Source organism: Engraulis encrasicolus, chromosome 16 (genome assembly GCF_034702125.1).
Source record: "Engraulis encrasicolus isolate BLACKSEA-1 chromosome 16, IST_EnEncr_1.0, whole genome shotgun sequence".
Taxonomy (NCBI): domain Eukaryota; kingdom Metazoa; phylum Chordata; class Actinopteri; order Clupeiformes; family Engraulidae; genus Engraulis; species Engraulis encrasicolus.
The window spans coordinates 34,487,954-34,507,069 of NC_085872.1; the positions used below are offsets into that span (position 1 = coordinate 34,487,954).

At 40.7% G+C, this 19,116-nt stretch overlaps 1 protein-coding gene across 2 annotated transcripts in view; it reads left to right on the forward strand.

Annotated features, from left to right (window-relative positions):
- Nucleotides 1-11,881: 11,881 nt before the first annotated feature.
- The window catches only part of LOC134465671 (myomegalin-like), a 57,697-nt gene continuing 50,462 nt past the window's right edge, over nucleotides 11,882-19,116 (forward strand). For both annotated transcript variants that reach the window (XM_063219464.1, XM_063219466.1), the window contains exon 1: nucleotides 11,882-12,308. In XM_063219464.1, the coding sequence (XP_063075534.1) occupies nucleotides 12,168-12,308 (141 nt within the window). In that variant the 5' untranslated portion in view covers nucleotides 11,882-12,167. The remainder of the gene's footprint in view (nucleotides 12,309-19,116) is intronic.

The following is a 19,116-nucleotide window of genomic DNA, read 5'->3' on the forward strand; positions in this document are numbered from 1 at the left end:
AATCACATCTCAACTCATTTGCCGGGATATGTGCATGTGGGGTATCAAAGAAGATCAAGGCTCAATGTGTCTTCCCTATACATGACGGTTTATTTTTGACAATAACACACAGGCCTACATTTGTTTACTCATATAGGCTAATCATGTTGGCATATTAGTGGTAACACCAGCTGCTGGATGCTGTAAGGTCAGGGCTATTCAATTGGCGGACGAGGGCCACGTGCCACCCAGACGCAGTCCACATGCGGCCCACACGTGGCCCCCAACTGTAACAGTGTGACATTTCAGTTTTGATACTGCAGTAGGCCTACAACACATGATTTTATTGTGAATCTCCTGTGTGTCTTGTACATTCACATTAAATTTGGTTAGGTTTTAGGATAGAGGAAAATGTTTAAATATTGTTTGTAGACCTCTGATTTCTCATTACCATATTAGTGTAGTGATGACTGAAAATGTGCGACTTAAGTTCTTGGTTTCGAAATGTGGCCCAGATGAAATTCTTATTGAATAGCCCTGCAAGTGTAGGCCATTACAGGCATTGTAGAGCCCATGTAAAGCCTAGAGTGACATCTAGGGTCGATGTAGAATATTACACCTTCATCCACTTCCCAGGTCATTATTACATTACAGTAGTTGATGAGGAGGAGGATCAGGGATATAAGACGCATAAGACAACTGATGTTCTGACCATCTGACCAAACTGATATAGTCTTTGGGATGCAATTATTCCTTGCTAATTTCAGGATACAGACATTTCTACAGTGCAGTTGGCTTACATTACATTGCATAAAATCCACACCCACAAGTTTTTGTTTGTTTGTAAAATCCAGCTGTAGGCTATCTGTCAGGTTATTTCGGCTACTGATACTATTTAACATAGGCAAGGAAAGTTCTCAGTGAATTGAGTTCAAGTTTAATTTCGTCCTGTTGAAATATAGTCCAATGTTCTCGAGCTATGTGTCATTTTTAAAAGACAAATTAAAATGACCTGATCAGTTAAAATAGGTCACTGATATGAAAGCGTAACAGCAAGATATTTCTGATTTAGGACAGCTGTAGTTCCGCGTGCAACTTCACCCCTCTGTCGTAATTGCTCCGAAGGGGGCTGAGGTGTCGCGTGAAACAAAGCGCGCCGCAGCATCTTCTTCAACCCACGGCAGCAGCATTTTTTCCCGCGAGTGAATCTACCTCTAGCAACAAACGAATGCAAAGTGGTCACCATTATGACCAATATTTTTTCCATTGCCAAAGACATATATGAACGGACCCATGCATGGATGATATAAATTCGAGGGGTGCCACACAAGGTTACCCTAGTATGGACTGGACTGATTCAGAGGAACAGACCTGGAAGGAGACGGAGAGGTGAGGACGCAAGCCAGAAAAGATGCATAACAAGACAGCTGTGTGTACAATTATTCCCCTAGATATAGGATCGGATAACTGATCAATTTGGCTGCCGTGATGTTGCAGCAGTTCCGAAGGAGCATGCTATTGTGCGCCGCTATCTTTTCTTTTGCTAAACGTAGCCTATCAAACAGCATACCTTCACGGAGACGCACTAAACTACATTGGCCTTGTCTAGTTATATTATGGCCACGCGTCGTCGTTTACGTGTTAAAATGGTGGTTCAGTGGTGTCTGCCGAATTTAAAATAAAATAGAGCACATGATTATTATGGCGTATGCTGTTTAGACGGCACATTTTCATAATATGGTGTGCTTCATGCATTCACGTCTTGGTCGTTTGAGAGCAGTGCTGCTGAGGCTGATGGTTATTCCACACTATGGTGAGGTGAAGACAGTGCATTTGCAACCCCATAGATCTGAACAGTCAGTAGAAAAAGAGCTCTAGCCTGAAACACGTGATGGTTTTGCTGTTCTTGACTGTCCGTGGCTCACCATGTAGTCTCCTCACATCTTGTGCGCACATCACACCCCCTTCCAAAACTCATAGCATGTGTCGTGTGTGTGTGTGCATTTGGACCTTCTATGGTTGGACCATGTGTTGCCCACACTGCTCCTTTTAGGCCACATACATTCTGTCGGAGATTATTTTATGTTTATCCGGACCTATTTTCGGGAATCTTTTATTCACACTTGTGTGCTCTCTTGGGGTTTGTGGTCCGTACCAACACAGTACTACAAGGGTCATTTCACGTGAAATCAGACACTTTGGGACCCGACCGACACAGATTTCAATCATACTTGCTGTGCCTGTTTAGTAGCAAGGTAGCACCCCAGAACTGCATTTGTGTGAATCTGACACCAATATTAACCCCTTATTATATGGTTGTGACGTCATCGGTCGAATGCTCCATTCATTTCAACGGGGCTCCCCAACGTTCGCACGTCTGTTATTTTTCGATAACGGACGGGTTGGTCTATAACAGACCGCTGTCAATGGCAACAAGACTTTTCACTGCTAAAGCGACTTTTCAACAAGACTCTAATCAGCTGCTGTGATGGACAACACCTGTTGTCCTGGCTACCTAGCTGTTGCCTAGCGGTGTTCCACAACGGCACTTTTTTGTTTTGCGCAGCAACAATCTTAACATTAAATAGGCCTAAAGAAATGTCCCCGCCATGTGTGAATCATTTAAGTATATTATATACTGTATATCCATATAATAAGCGGGTTAACTTTCGGCGAGTCGGTCGCTTTGTGGAATAGCAGCACTTCAGAGAGAACAAGACCCCTCCGCTCCGCGTCGGGGTCTAAAGATTCTCTCTGTCGTGCTGCTATTCCACGGTAGCGACCTTCTCGCCGAACGTTAACCCTTACTTAATGCACGCCGTAACTCCAGTGGCACACTGTACTACTAGTCATTGAAATGTAACTACCACAGCACTACAATACTATGACACAACACAGACCCTTCAGTAATGCACCACGACTTGGTCATTACCATACTGGTAACAACAAATGTATAACTATGCATTCAGCCTTGATTATATCAGTCCATGTAAGTCACAAAAATATGTCAGTGGTGTTATTTGAAAGCTCTTTTCTGGCTCTACAAATTACACAAACAACATGGAATACAACAACCCTCAGAATATGAATTATCATAAATTGAAAAATAAAAAAATGAATACAAAAAAAGTATTTTAAAATGGCCAGTTCCTTGTCTAAACATGTCATGAACAACACCTGAAATGCTGGTGTTTGGTTCTTTATTCATGTCAGAGATAATGGGACTAAAAACTATGGCATTATACAATTCACCTAGTAATAATATGGTAATACCATAGTAATATCACATGACAGCATGTCTATCGGAATATGTGAAGGATGGAGATGGTTCATGAGGACGCAGGAAGTTCAGTTTCACCTCTCCAGTGCTCTGCATACATTTTTTCCTCAACACATGCTAGTCACTAGTTGCCATCTCACACAGCTACAACATACCATTTGATGCTTGAACATTTAGAAAATTCCTTTACTGAGCTTATTCTTTCAACCCTGCCTTCTCTGAATGCTGAAAATGGTCTAGCTTCCACTGTGTACATTGACAATGGGCAGAAGCTGTGTAGTTTTTGAGTACCTGGAATAGGGACCGACGAGGGTGCAGGGCACACTGGGAAAATGCCCGTTATGCCAGATGGCCAGTCCAGTCCTGTCCCTGACACTACTCTATTACTACTTCATTACAACTCATTTCAACCTTTATGTCCCATTATCTCTGAAATGAATAAAGAACCAAACACAGGTGCTGTTTAAGACCTTACAGGCTATGTTTAGACAAGAAACCGGCCATTTTAATATATATGTTTTTTGATATTAATTTTTTTTTCAATGCATCATAATTCATAATCTGAAGGTTGTTGTATTCCATGCTGTGTGCGTAATTTGTAGAGCCAGAAAAGAGCTTTCAAACAACACCTCAGACATCTTTTTGTGACTTACACTGACTGATATAATCAAGGCTGAATGCATAGTGTCCTACCCTCGTATGTAAACCTTTGCTAGTCTGTTTCTCCCTTAATATTGGTGTCAGATTCACACAAATGTAGTTCTGGGGTGCTACCTTGCTACTAAACAGGCACAGCAAGTATGATTGAAATCTGTGTCGGTCGGGTCCGAAAGTGTCTGATTTCATGTGAAACTACCCACAAGTCGATTTGAAAATGGCATCCAGATACCTTCCAGAGAAGAAAAGAAACAGCTTTTCTCCAGCTCAAGCTGCTATATGTAGGTTCAAGTGTGTACAAGTATCAATGGTGATTCATAAGAACTTGGTGGACACCCAGTGGCGTGCACAGATATTTTGGGGGGCAGGTGCTGAAGGGGGGCATGCAGAACTTTCAACTCCCTTACTAGGCTATAGACTAGAGGCTCAGGCTATATTACACTGGGGGCATTTTGTCTCGAGCTTTTGATAGTGAAGCAGTTTTAGATTATCATCATGGCAACATGGACCACAGTACATTGTGACAAAAAACTTTCGAAAAAGAACTTTCAAAAAGGGCATTTTTGTCCAGTAGGATAAAGGGGCAGGTGCTTGAGCACCACCTCATCCCTATCTGTGCACACCTATGTGGACACTCTTGGCCTCGTCTTCTTTCTGGGGCTTTTTTAGATGGCCAACGTAAGTCTAAAATTGTCATTGGATAAGTTATAGTTGAATGGTCTTCTTATGACTTCAGTTTGTGTATTTTCCTATCCGTCTTATAAGGTCAGAGAGGAGCCTTGAAATAATACTGTTTTTGTTTGTTTGTTTGTTTGTTTGTTTTTTATCCCTAAGGCAAGTTCTGCCCTTCAGGCTGTCTTATTCGGCCCACGATATAATCTAAGTTTATACAGTTTCCCATGAAATATGACGTTTTTTGGAAATATATTTTTTTAGTTTTTTAGTTTTGCAATACAATCAAGTTATATTTTCAGGGGACCTAGAGAAGGTGGGGTCTGCTGTAAAGGTGGCTACCTTCAATGTAGGCCTAAAGTGCAGGGGGAAATCCTGGTTTGTGTTAATAGTACGGCCCTTGGAGGACTTTATAAAATTTGAAGTGGCCCTCGACTGAAAATGGTTCCCTACCCCTGCTGTAGACTCTTGGTCATGCCATGCAATGTTGTTATGATGTAGTTTTCATCACAGAGTGAATGGGTGGGCCAATCTTGATGAAGAAGCTTATAACACGTTTTTGGTGTGGTGCAATTAACATAACTCCTCTTATATGAATCTGTTTTCTGGTCTTGGTGTTCTCCTTATCTGAGATGACAGATAAGAGGGTTGACCGCTGATATGAGTAGTCAAACACACATTAATATTAAGTGCATTTTATGGTTTCTTTTTTTTTCAAAAGGTATGCATTATTTTGAGTGTGTTGCAAAAATAGCTCCACAAGGCTTCCACAGGCTTCCATGGTCTTAAATATTTTAACGGCTTCCCACACTACACTAACTACTACACTACACAGCTGTTGTAGGCCTACACTGAGTTGAACTAGGCTGCTATGCACAGATATAGACAGGAATGTTTGGAATTTTGTAAAACACATGTATAGGCCTCTATAGGCTACATCCCGCTATTATTACTCATGGCCACCACCCCTCTCTCTCTGTTTGTACTGATCCTTTGTGTCTTGTACTGATAATACTGGCATTGGCATGATTTGTGGCACCCCATCTTTATCTGTGGCCAGACCTTACTCTCCTCAGTTTTCTGGAGTGTTGCTATGGTAACCCAGCTCATTGCCATTTATGTGGGAGGAAATGTTGAGCTGTGCTCACGTGACCCATTGTAACGGTATAGCAAAAGGCTCAGGTTTTATGTAGTGTCAAACTATTTCATTTTAGCATGAAGTAGAATATTAATGTCTGGTTTATAATGTTATTTAGCCACCAGGGTGAAGTGTTACATTTTCCAGAGTAATTGTTTCATTATGAATAGGCCTACTGCATTGACTGCACTGCGATACTATAATGAAAATAACAAGGACATTTCTGTATTTAAGTGGAAATTCAGACTCTGGGTGCAGATATAACAGACAACAACAAACATACAATTGCTGGACACAGCATAAGATTAATATACCAGTTGATGAAAATAGCAGACAAATTGTGAATGATGAATGTGCAATAAGTAAGTTGAGTTTGGGAAAGGATATCAAATGAATACAACATGAATAAAGCAAGAATAATGTCATAATAAGCATAACTGCCGGTATAACCTATCATAGCATTTCTAGAAGACTTGTTTTTGTTGGCATACAAATAGCTGGACTGATAACGGGACTGATATGGACAACATCACATTAGGCTACATGTTTATCACTGGTACACTCTAAGATTGAATGTGTCTCTCTTTTTTTTTTTTACACGTATGCATTGTGTTAAGATTATTTTAAAGGAAGAAAGGCAATCCGCACACTGTTACTGCTCAGTACACTTCTTTAAGATGATTTTAACACATAGTGTGTGGAATGTGACAGAACATGTGTATATTTCACTTCAATGACTGACATATTTTGTGTTAAAAATTGGACATTCATATTCTTTTTTAAAAAATGTAGGCCTATTTCAGATTTACAGTGTAGCTGTTGCCAAATACTCACCACAAACCAGGAATGTGGCTTGAATATGTCTCAAAATGTTTTTTTTATTTTTATTTCCTCGATTCCTTGTCATTACACTTTTATTGTCACTTTCTTACACACATACAGTAGGCCTATGACACATCTTACAAAATGTGTTGTCGGTGAGTACACACATTCAAATGTGTTGTTCACGAGTTAAGACATTTTGTGTAATTTTTGACACAGTACTTAGTACCTTTCAGGTTTTTAGTTGCACTTTCAACTAGAAAATATTAATCCATTGAAGCTGGATGTTGCGTTGCGCAACATTGGCCCTGGCGCCTGGAGCTGCATGACGCAACATTCAGGCTCATGAGATTTTAGACAATTTTATTAAGGATCTTGGTATGTTAGAGATGAATGAACACATTTAAATGCAACTTATTGCATGTTTTATGTGCTTCAGAGGCTGAGATATTTCGTTTTTTTATAGGCTAAAAGCAACTATTCTTAAAAAGGGCTTAGGTATTCAGCAGCTTTTTTTGCAGGGGCATCACAAGTAACCAACAGATTAAATATATGCAAGCACACAGTGCCAAAACAGAATGTCTTCATATGAAATTACATGAACAATAGAAGATATTTAAGACATGATGTAGCCAAGGAGTATCAGGGGAGTCCGTGATTCAGCCCTGTGTCATTCATATGGATATACTGTACTTGTTCATGATTTTTTAAATAATTCTGAATCTTAATGTGCATTGGGTTTGTATGTGGTCCTGTCTCCTCTTCTGCCCTGTGAGTTGGTCTCCTGCAGGGGGTGAAAGTAGTTTTAGTTTCTTACAGGTGCACTACCGTCTGTAGATCCACAGATCTGTGTCATCATTACTGTACATTACTACAGTATTTTGTGTGTGTCTTCATCGGAGGACACTTGTCTCAAATGGCAGAATGTGGTTGCAGGTGTTTTGTACTGAAATAGCAGACCTTACTTGTTTCAAAAGTTTTTTTTTGGGTAGCATTGAACCCATTCTCTTACCGGTACTGTGCACCAGCTGTAAATGTTATACCGGTGCTACGCACCTGTGTGCACCTGTCTACTTTCACCCCTGGTCTCATGTGTCTGTTGTTCTGTGTTGCAGGGAGTTGCCTCTTAGCAAGGAGGAGAATGTGTCCAGCAGTGCAGGGCGCATGACAGGTATGCTTTCTGACATCATTTAAAATGTAATATCCAAATAATTCAGTGATTTGACAGCATTGCAGCATGAACAAGTCTGTTTTATCATAAAGAGCACATCACTTTGACTTGACCGTTGCAGACTTTGTTCACCTTTTACTGCATTCACTTTGATTGTCATGCACTTGGCAACTGTGAGATGTGCACACTTGTTTGAATGTTACAGTATTACCCTTTAATAGGGTGGTATTTACTGTACTTGGATGCTCCACCAATATCTCTGTGTCATAAACATTACTACCCATGTTTATAGAAATCTCTCAGAGCAAAATAAATCTGTAGTCAAAGTAAGTTGCACAACCTGACAAGTCCCCACCAAAAAAGCAGGTCAGACACACTAATATGTTGTTGAAGCATCTTTAGCTTTGATTATTTTTTCTTTCCTGGTGGCACGTACCAAAGACTATAATTATATAAATACCAAATTTTGAAAGAATGATTCTGGGAGACATCCTTTTTACACATAGATTGGTGGATTACACCACACTCATGACTACAAGGTGCTAAACATGAAACAAAAAACTGGAAAATGAAAGAGAAATGTTTGCACACTTAAATCCTCTTTGTTCTTTAAATTGTCAAGCTTTCATTCAAAGACCTTCCTCAGGGCACAGTCACAAGTGGAACATGCAACAAACAAATCAATGAATTCTCATTGAGGTGTTCAGTAACACCTGCACAGATAGGTTGTAGTCCAAGTGATGGGAGTTGTAGTTCTTCCCATCTTTGCTGTTTTCATATTTCCTCTACCTCTATATTAATGTGTAAACTCTTTTGTCCATGGTGTGTTTATCACACATGTATTTACATTTATATTTATCTGTGCCTCTTCTTGTCCCATAGATTGTTCAACTGATGACACGGACAAAGTTCCACCTCTTCAACCCCACACCTTGCGAGAGTTTGAGCAGGTAAATGCTTTCACAGGCACTCACAGTCATTTATGCTGCTCATTGTTTCTTCTATAAATTGTTTGGGTATTAATTTTGCTGAAATATGGATAAATTAAAACAGCAATACACTACTGTAGACATCTCAGAGGCATTAGTACATGACTACACTTTGATATTGTTGCATGGGTGTAATTTATGTTGTCAAAGCAGGGACATGTCCATCAATAGCGCAATTGGCAATTTCCCAGCTGTGTTTTTGGATGTGATTTTAAGATGAAGCATTATATGGAGGAAAAGTTGTTGTTTTAAAGATTCAGTTTTTAACATCTTTAGATGTTAATTGATCTGTATTTCCCGCTCACAAAGTTACACCTTTGAATGAATATTTACCACCAATTTCAAGTATTCCTCCTGTCTGCCAATGTTATTTATGTACATTATGAAATGTTACCTCCACATTCACATGTGATTGAACTACTTTACCAAATCGCATTTCCAAATTTCAGTGTTCTTTTCCTCACATAACAAATATTGAAAGTTCCAAGAAAGCAAGGGAAACTCACACACTGGACAGACAATAAGTTAATCCCCATGGCAAACATAGTTTTGCTTTGCTTTTATTACATTATTTTATCCTCTGTCTTACTCTTTGTCACCACTCTGTGGACATGTTGCTGTAGTGCAGAAAATGTGCCCTCTCCACTACTTTGACAGGCACTCATACGCTAGACACAGTCTCTGGTGTAATATGAGGTACTTGACATTAAATTCCATTGATCATTTTGCCCATTCATAACACAGCTGGTGTTAATTTGCTTTTGTTTCAATTGTGAAAAAATATAATTCAAAGAGTGGCATAGAACCAAAGCCATGCTCTGTACTCTTCCTACTAAGGCCCTTGAAACACTGAATCTGTGGGAGTGGTGTGTGGCACACAACCATAGTGTACCAATATGCATGGGCAGTGGCCTATGAGCCCACAGCTGAGTTTGAGTCCGGCCTGGATTACATTCCAACCCTACTCCATCTCTCTCTCCCCACACTTGTTTCTTGTCCTCATATACTCTAAATATTTCAACGTTTTTTTTTAATAATTCATTGTTGATTCATCATTATTACTTCCAGTTGTATGGGGATGGAGTGCAAGAGGTATATGTTTGTGACATGATCTGGTGTGATCGCATGCTTTGTGTGTATTCTTAATTGGAGCTCGCATATGAAATGGGAGGCTTCTTTGACCATGCCCTGGCTGCACAGAATGAAGTGCAGAAGCAATGTAGCACTCATGTAGCTCATGTAGCCTCTTACTGCAGATGGGGTCGCCGGTGGGCCTATTCATTATTTGCTGAAAATACTCAGCTACATCATAACAACATTGCTATGACAGTACAGAGAGCCTTAAGTAACAGATTAAGACATCGCCATTACAATTTTGGAGACAGTCAGGTTAGGCTCTGCGCTAAGGAGCTAAGCATAGGACAAAAGAGGCCCAGACGCTGAGCTCTCTATGGGGCACCTAAGTCACACCCTCTAATTCCTGGTTCATGGGGCAGAGGGAGTCAAAAAAGAATTACTGGGCTTGAAATGAGTGGTATCAACTTTGAGCAGCCCTGGGTGCTGGGTAGAGGTGTGTTCAAAGCAGTGACGTGGTTTGAGAAGAAACGTTCTATTGGGCCTAAGAAAACGTTTAGTTTAAACTTTGGCACAGCCTTTTCTGGCCTCTACCAGAAGCAAACCAAGGGAGGTGGGTCAACCATGCCATTTTTTGTGAAACGTTCATTGTTATGGTCTAGGTCAAGACCAAGTCTCAAAGAGATTTCAAAGTCGCTGATAATCATTCTAAGCATAGTCCATAGTCCAAAAGGCAAATGTCAAGGAGGGCTGGTCTGGGTGTTAGAGCCAGAGCCCATGCCACTGTTGAAGCATTGAAGCATCCCATTAGGTTGGGAGGGAGGTGGAGGAAGGTCTGACTGCCTGCCATGGCTGCTGAGGGAGCTTTAATGCATTATTGAGGCGTAACATGAGAGCATAATGGATGAGGTCAACAGTGAGCAGCATCCTCTGAGACAGGAGTATGCTGCTGGGAGGATAAGCTCACCTCTCATAGAGATGCTGTGCAGCGCTCTGATTGGAGCATCAGCCCCTTGGCGGAGGCATGAGGTTGCATTCAGTCATGAACGGGTCGATTTCCTCATTGACCATCCATTGACAGAGTCGCATCCGGGTGCCAGAGTGTTTACGCATTCATTTTGAGAAAGAAAGGATCCTCCATCAGACTCCAGACTGGGTTTCATCTGTGATTTTCAGTTTGCAATATCTCAGCAGACTGACATTACTACAATAAATTCATTTTTGTGTATTTTTGTTCTTTGATTAAGCTATGTTATACATTAGCACAGCCCAGTATTGGAAGTGTTATTGATATTAGATCCTGTGCAGTAAACACAGGAAATGTGTATGGAAATTGAGAAATTGAGTTTGTAATGGGCATTTCCAGTTTGAAGAGAAATTGCCGGTATGTTGCAGGGCTCTGACAGGAAAACTTAGGACACCTTTCTAAAAATAGGTTTTGGACTTCGCTGTGGCCTGCGCTTCAGCCCCCCCCTTGGAAGTAATACTGCCTTCAGAAAAGCTGTCAATGGTGAATTTTTTGTCACGTTAGGTCCATTTATTGATTGCCAACAAAAAAACAATTACATTCATAGCACTTATCATTCACCATCACTATTTACAAGACTTGAGAAGCATTATGAATTTTGCATAACAGATAAGCTCTGTTCATGGAACGGCCAGAAGTTTGAACCAATAAGTCATGCTAAAATTGAACGAGTTGTATATGTATTGTATATGTCATAGGTGTTGTTTAGTAGGCTATGTAATATTATTGATAATACTTTCTGTACATCACATTTTTTAAATGCTAAGATTATTGAATCAGGCATATGGAGGGCATTACAGAGGAGGAGATTGAATGAGGGGGAGAAAACAATCACCTGGGCGGGTCTCAGCACACACAGCTTCTGTCTGTCTCTCTCTCTCTCCCCCTCACTTTTGCTCTCGCTCTATCTTTGTCTCTCTATCACGGTCTGTGGCTCTGTGCCCCTCACCCCCTCTGTCCTGGCCTAAGAGAGTGATCATCTTACACTTTGCTGGAGACTGTGATCCTGTGTGCTGCTCCTCTGCCAGCCTTTAGATTCCTGGGATGCCTCTTGCGAGTCAGAAAACCCTCGTGCCTCAGTGCTTCGCCACATAGCCCACCATGGAGTCAACCTGCCAACACTTCTGAACCACTACAGGGCCGTCCAGCCCTCAGTGTGGCCTTTCAGCAGATAACAGTGTGTGTGTGTGTGAGTGAGTGAGTGAGTGAATGTGTGTGTGTGTGTGCTTGGAGCTACAATGTGGCTCTAAATAAGTAGGATACGCCGATTTTTTTCGAGGTCCCTTCCCTAGTTTTTGCGTGGCCATGCCGCAAAACTGAGGGGGCGTTGAAGATGCCCCCCGGGACGAGGACCTGACATGTCTAACTGCTACCGTACTTTGTCGCAGCACCTCAATGACCTGAAGAAGGAGAACTTCAGCCTCAAGCTCCGCATCTACTTCCTGGAGGAGAGAATTCAGCAGAAGTTCGAGGACAGCAGCGATGATGTCTACAGAACGGTGAGTTGTTACTTTTTTTTGTGGTCTGAAGAGAGTCAGAAGAGGGTCTTCAACTGTGTTTCACAGTAGCCGCTTGCTAGCGGAGACCCATCGTGTAGATCTCACATCCTGTCAGCTTTGTTGATTGACTGTTAAATGAACCAATTCACTAGTATAACGATTTTCACTATTGTTTATCTTAAAAGAACATTTTAAATCTAAATCCATCATACGTATGCTGAAACATCGAGACATGGAAAAGCAGTAATGTGTGAAATGTGAAATGACTTACAGTGAGTAAAAATACTGAAAGAAAGCCGATCTCGTGCAGATGTTGTTGTGCTGAATGTTGTTGTGATAATAATAGCTGTTGTGGGCCTGACTGGTGGGACACAGCAGACACTGTGTCGAGACAGCCTGTGCGAGGGACAGATGGACGGAGCATTCTTGTGTTTGCTACTGTGTGAAGGACCTCCAGGCATCTCTTATTTTAAGTGCTTTCAGACCTGTCTTAATATAGGCTATATGTGAAAACTACCAGGTGTTAGATCCACAAGGCCTTAAACACCACAAAGCTATGTCAGGCCTTATTTAAAGAACAGAAAAATAGCTTTCAGTTGTTGTGGATGTTATTGAACGTTAACCAGCCTTGTGCGTGGATTTGAGTCTGTTCTAACACAAGATAATTTAGTTAGTGTACATATCTCAAACCTGCAATATCCCTTTGATGGCTTTTAATAATAATGATAATAATAATAATAATAATAATAGTAATAATAATAATTGTATTTGTATAGCACAATATCATACAAGGCATGCAGGTCAAAGTGCTTAACATATGGGTAAACATCAATGTTAAAGATGCGAATAAAAAGTGAAGTAGAAAAGAGAGACAGAAACAACTGAAAGAATAGCAAGAAGACAAAAGAAGAAACTATAGACGGAAATAGAGAAAATATGTCAATAGGTAAATGAGTAGATGTAAATGAAATAAGTGTAAAGAGGACATAAATAGAGATCGTAGAGGCATAAGGTCCACAGAGGTTGGGCCCAGGATAAGTGATAAATAGTCACACTGAATGGAGGCAACAGGGGTGAGGAAAAACTCCCTTTTCACTTGATTCATGGTTTATAGGGGGTAAATCTTCACAAAAAAACCCCTATAAATATCAGAAGCCCTCAGGTCTAGTTCCCACTGATTTGTAGCAAGGGAGGGAGCTTTGAGCTGCGACTGTATGGTGACCATATGAGACGTCACTCTGATTTTAGCAAGTGACACAATTTGTCAAGAGAATAATGTGTCATTACCCTCAAACGCACAATCTCGTTTTCACACAGTCTTGTGGGGAAAAAAACCCAAAACAAAACAGTGCTAAACCAATAGGAATGTGTGTAATATCATTCTTTCCTGATATTGAAAGTGTGTAATTGTTTTAGTCCTTTATTTCCCTAATTTCTGCTGCTCATTCACAAATATCCTTTTTTCATTAAATAACTACCACCATAAATTTGTAAGTATTGATGATGACATGGCAATTTACACTTTTCATACATGATAGGTGAATAGGTCCCCTCCATGTGCAATAGATCCACCATTTTGAATGATCAGTCATCGACATCTTTGACTGCAAAGCCTACTCTGGTCAGACCAGTAAATATTACATCTGTCACTAAGTAAATATTAATGAAAATGCATTTGGGAATGGGCAGCATACATTTCTGGAAAAAAAACCTACTACAGGTGAATTACACACTGGACCAAATATGTCTCAAAAGATAAATAGTTAAATAGCATAAATAGTTCTCACTATCATGAAGTTAAGAAACCACAAGTACGAACCAACCCTTTTTTTCTTTAAAAAAAAAAAAAAAAAAAACACTTCATGTGAAACACTTTTCTCCACTTAATTTTTTTTTTTTCGTCCAAGCTTAAATCAAACACAATTCTTGTAGCCTCTCACTGCAGATGGGGTCGCCGGTGGGCCTATTCACTGTTTGCTGAAAATACTCAACTACATCATAACAATATGGCTATGACAGTACCCAGAGCCTTACATAGCAGATGAAGATATAGCCATTGCAATTTAGGTGACAGTAAGGTTATAACATAGGCTCTGCACTAAGGGGTTACGTTAGCATTCTGGGTAGAGCAAATGTGGAGCAGTTTACTTCCAGAATTTATGCTGCACATTCACAAATATAATCTTTTTCGTGAGTATTTTCCACCACCATTAATTTCTAGGTATTCATTATGACTGGGAAAATCTCACTTTTCGTACATAAAAAGGTGGATATTCTCCATGACCGCCATGTTGAATTTAGAGTAATAGACATCTTAAGCTGCAAAAATGACTCTGCTTTGGTCAGACCAGTAGATATTATTATATTACGTAGTAAAGATTCATGAAAAGATCAAATTTGGGAATTGGGGTCATACAGTAGTTGCAATGTCTACTCTGGCCACAATCCTACATACTCTACTTGTAGCCTCTTAATGCATAATTGGTTCGCTAGCAGGCCTATTTACTATTTGCTGAAAATACTCAACTACTGTACATCATAACAACATTGCTATGACATTACCGAGAGCCTTAAGTAACAGATTAAGACAAAGCCATTGCAATTATGGTGACCGTAAGGTCATAACATAGGCTCTGCGCTTATGATTAAATATGGACCTTTGTTAGCTGCATATTGAATAATAATAATTTATGATTGTACTGCATAAATATATCAGATCCAGAAATATTCCCCCTCATCTTGCAACTGAAAATTGAAGGGGTCTGTTGAGCACCCCTGTACAGTACATGTTAGATTGTGAAGGGATCGTTGCTCCTCACCTCTTATTCTGGTAGAGAGAGTACTCAGTGCAGATTAGGGGTGGGTATTGGCAAGGGGTCTAGATTCAATGCACATCACGATACACATTCCACAATGTGATACTATCACGATGCATTGCGATACATGTCTTACTGCAATGCATTGCGATATTTACTTCATTCATTTTCTTTTTTCACCTTTGCCAACATTATACAATAAAAATGTAAATAAAAGCTATGATAGTTTATACGTAGCATAGGTTGCAACAGGCTAATAATAACGTTTCAAAATAATAATGATGATGATTTGAAGCTTGGGAGCACTGTCATATCATATCATGTGGTTGTTTTCTGGACTAAAGGGTAATAGAACTTTGAAAGAACATATCACGATACTGTACCCTTGCATCGCGATACAGTATCGTGACTGTGTATTACGATTAAGCATGATTTGATTCAATATTGTCACAGCCCTAGTGCAGATGCTGGGACAGGGGTTGTTTGTACACAGAGTGGGAATTTTTGGTCTTTGTTTGGAATGGAATTGGTTAGACTGTCAGGGTGCATAGCTACACTTTATTAGTTCCATAGAACCTAGAACTGTGCAGTGGAGATATATCTTTTGTCCAAACTGTTCAAAGTGTCATCTGTTGTGTTCAGAAAAAGACTCAATAATTTAAGTCAGAACTTCAGAATTTGTTCACTGTTTTATTAGAATTGTCAGTTTAGTTTAGGTGAGTGTGTCTGTGTGTGTGTGTGTGTGTGTGTGTGTGTGCGTGCGTGGGGGGTAGTGAATGTTGGCAGTGCAAATGTCCTTGTGTCTGATGTTTGTGTGTTGGTATGAAATCCTCTTGGCTCTGTGTAATTATGAGATTGCTATGCACTGAGGGCCCCTGCTCTGGCCGTATCCCCTAATACCAGTGAAATACATGGCCCTGTCGTTATGTCCCCCTGGCAACCCACAATAGTATCTCACTAATACACATACTCATGCTTGCATGCATGTGAGCATGTACACACACGCACACACACGCACGCGCACGCACGCACACACACACACACACACACACACACACACACACACACACACACACACACACAGAGCACACGCACGCACACGCACACGCACACGCACGCATGCACACACACACACACACACACACACACACACACACACACACACACACACACACACACACACACACACACACACACACACACGCACGGCTGATTTAATTCAAATTCAATTCCCTCTTTTCTTAACCGCCTTATCACAGTTGAGCCCCTTGTATGACAAACAACCTGCAGGAAGAAATGGCATGCCAATAACCGTCCTCATCATCACGCAGATCACCCTGATCCTTACAGTAAATCCTCCTCTCTTGGCCAGAGCCTTGCAGAGCCTTGGCAGGCATGCCAACACCAATTGCCTGGAAAGTTGGATGACATTAACACCTTGATGCCTAGCAATAATTAAGAATGAGAGAAGATGAAAGGCAGGACAGTTAGACTGAGAGAGGGGTTTTTGTTTACCCTCCAGTGGCCCCTATAGCACTGGCATTTACTGCCTTCACTCTGGTCAGACATGTTTTAGTGACTAGGAATCAAAGTGACATTTTAAGGGATTGGGCTAGGCTTACCATCACGCACATGGGCATGACACGAATAACAATAGAAGGTAACATTATGTTTGTCATGGTGGAGAGAGATAACCCCTGTATCACAGACATGTGAATATTATCATCAAAATGGGTATGTTGTTTCGCAGTTTCCTGTGAAATATGATGTGGCCATCTCCCAAGAAGAATAGTTCTTGTGCAATATGTTGTAAAGCAACTTCAGAAATTGCATTTGCAATGGCACAAATCCTAATCTTCTCAGGGGACCTTGTCAAAGTGGTAGGTGCTTGTTGTCAAGGTAGCGACCCTAACTGTAAAGTGCTGGGGGAAACCCTGCAATGTATACATGATTATATAATATCAAAAGAGATCAGAGAGCAGTTTACTATCATTAGGAGAGTTTGTACTTGGCTGGTTAGTGTATTTCCCTAGCTGTGTGTATTTGTGCTGTGATGTACAGTATGTGTCATGAAATACAGATGGCACTACTGCTGACCTTTCTCTCTCCCTCTCCTGCGCCAATCATTGGCTGAGGTGAGCAGTCAAGTGGTTAAAAAAGATTTGGTTGCCGTGGGCAAGGGGACAAAAACAGCAGGTGGAACGAGGCTATTTTTAGCCCGAGAGATGGAGAGGGAGAGGGGAAGAGAGAGATGGCATGAGTATAACTACAGGTGTTTATGCCGTTAAAGTGTATATGTTTTGTGATGTCAGTCATGCGTTTTTGAGTTTCACACAACTGATATGGGTTGCTTTTAGGTATCTCACAGGTGATACTGTACGGCAATTTGAAGTCATGGATTTAAACAAACAGAGAGAGAGGGAGAGAGAGAGAGAGAGAGAGAGAGAGAGAGAGAGAGAGAGAGAGAGAGAGAGAGAGAGAGAGAGAGAGAGAATCATAGGCAAAGGGACATTGAATAGGAGACACCACAAAAGTCACTACAACTCCACCATACGCACACACACACACACACACACACACACACACACACACACACACACACACACACACACACACACACACACACACACACACACACACACACACACACACACACACACACACAGTGTGTATGTATAAATTAATACATAGAGAGAGAGAGAGAGAGAGAGAGAGAGAGAGAGACAGAGACAGAGACAGAGACAGAGACAGAAACAGAGACAGAGACAGAGATCATCCATATTCAAAATGAGGAAAAGAAGCACAGAGAACACAGGTGGGATGTTAGCACCTTAAGTTCTCCAGCATTTCTTTTGTACTGTATGCATCTCAAACCCAGGCCTCAGAACTAGCAATTAATAAAGGTGTATCACTGTCAGAAGGAGAGAACAGGTACTATTTGTTGGTATTGTGATGTTCTAGTCAGAAACACAGCCATAAACACGTACTTCAGAGGTCATAATCATGTCCAGATTCCATATATTGAAAGCTACATTGCTATATTGAAAGACTAAGAAAGGCTTTGAATAACTATGAATGTGGCATTGATATTTATCACAGTTCCTGTACTTGGCATTGATGATTGTTCAAGTAATCTGTGACAGGATAGTTATCCGATATGGAGCCTATATGCCTATAGCTTGTAGTGCCTATATGGAGTGTATGGACTATGGATATGGTTATTTTAACAGGTTAATGTATGGAAAAGCATGCAGCAGGAGCAATGAATCCCACTCATAGATCTCATAGTGAAACTGTGGAGAATTGTTGTTCTTAATTGCCATTTAGTGGCCACCCAAAACCGTGAATTACTGGGAGAAGCTGAGCTGTTTGGAAGAACTTGTTGAATAGGAGGGTGTAGAATGCTATGCTGTGCACTTTACCAGTGTTTTCCTGCCTATCAAAAAGATAGATTGGGCCCTGCCATGGTTAAACGGTAGGGCACTGGGTTACTACACGTTTGATTCCGGCCCGGGTCATTTGCTGATCCTTCCCCGTCTCCCTCACCCCACTCATTTCCTGTCTCTCCTCCACTGTCTTGTCAAAATAAAAGCAATACAGACCTAAAAATGTATATTTAAAAAGATAGATTGGAAGGTATGGCAAAGACAGGTAAGAGCGATACAAAATGTTGCTGGCATCCTCTTGTAGGGTCTTCCTAAGGCAATCATATGGATGATCTGACAAGAGGATTGAAACGTTGGCTTTAAACTAATACTAATACTAAGTAACAAAATACGTTTTGGAGCATACTACATCCAGTGTGAACTCTCACATTTCTACTTATACAACAACTGTCTGGCACCTGGACGATTTCCATTGGGGATGTATGAACCCTTAAACTAAGTAATAAAACATTTGAGCATACAGCATACTACTCTGACATATTATGTACTGGTATTATAATACAGAAACCCTCAGATTATGTCGATGTAGAGAAACAGTGTACGTAT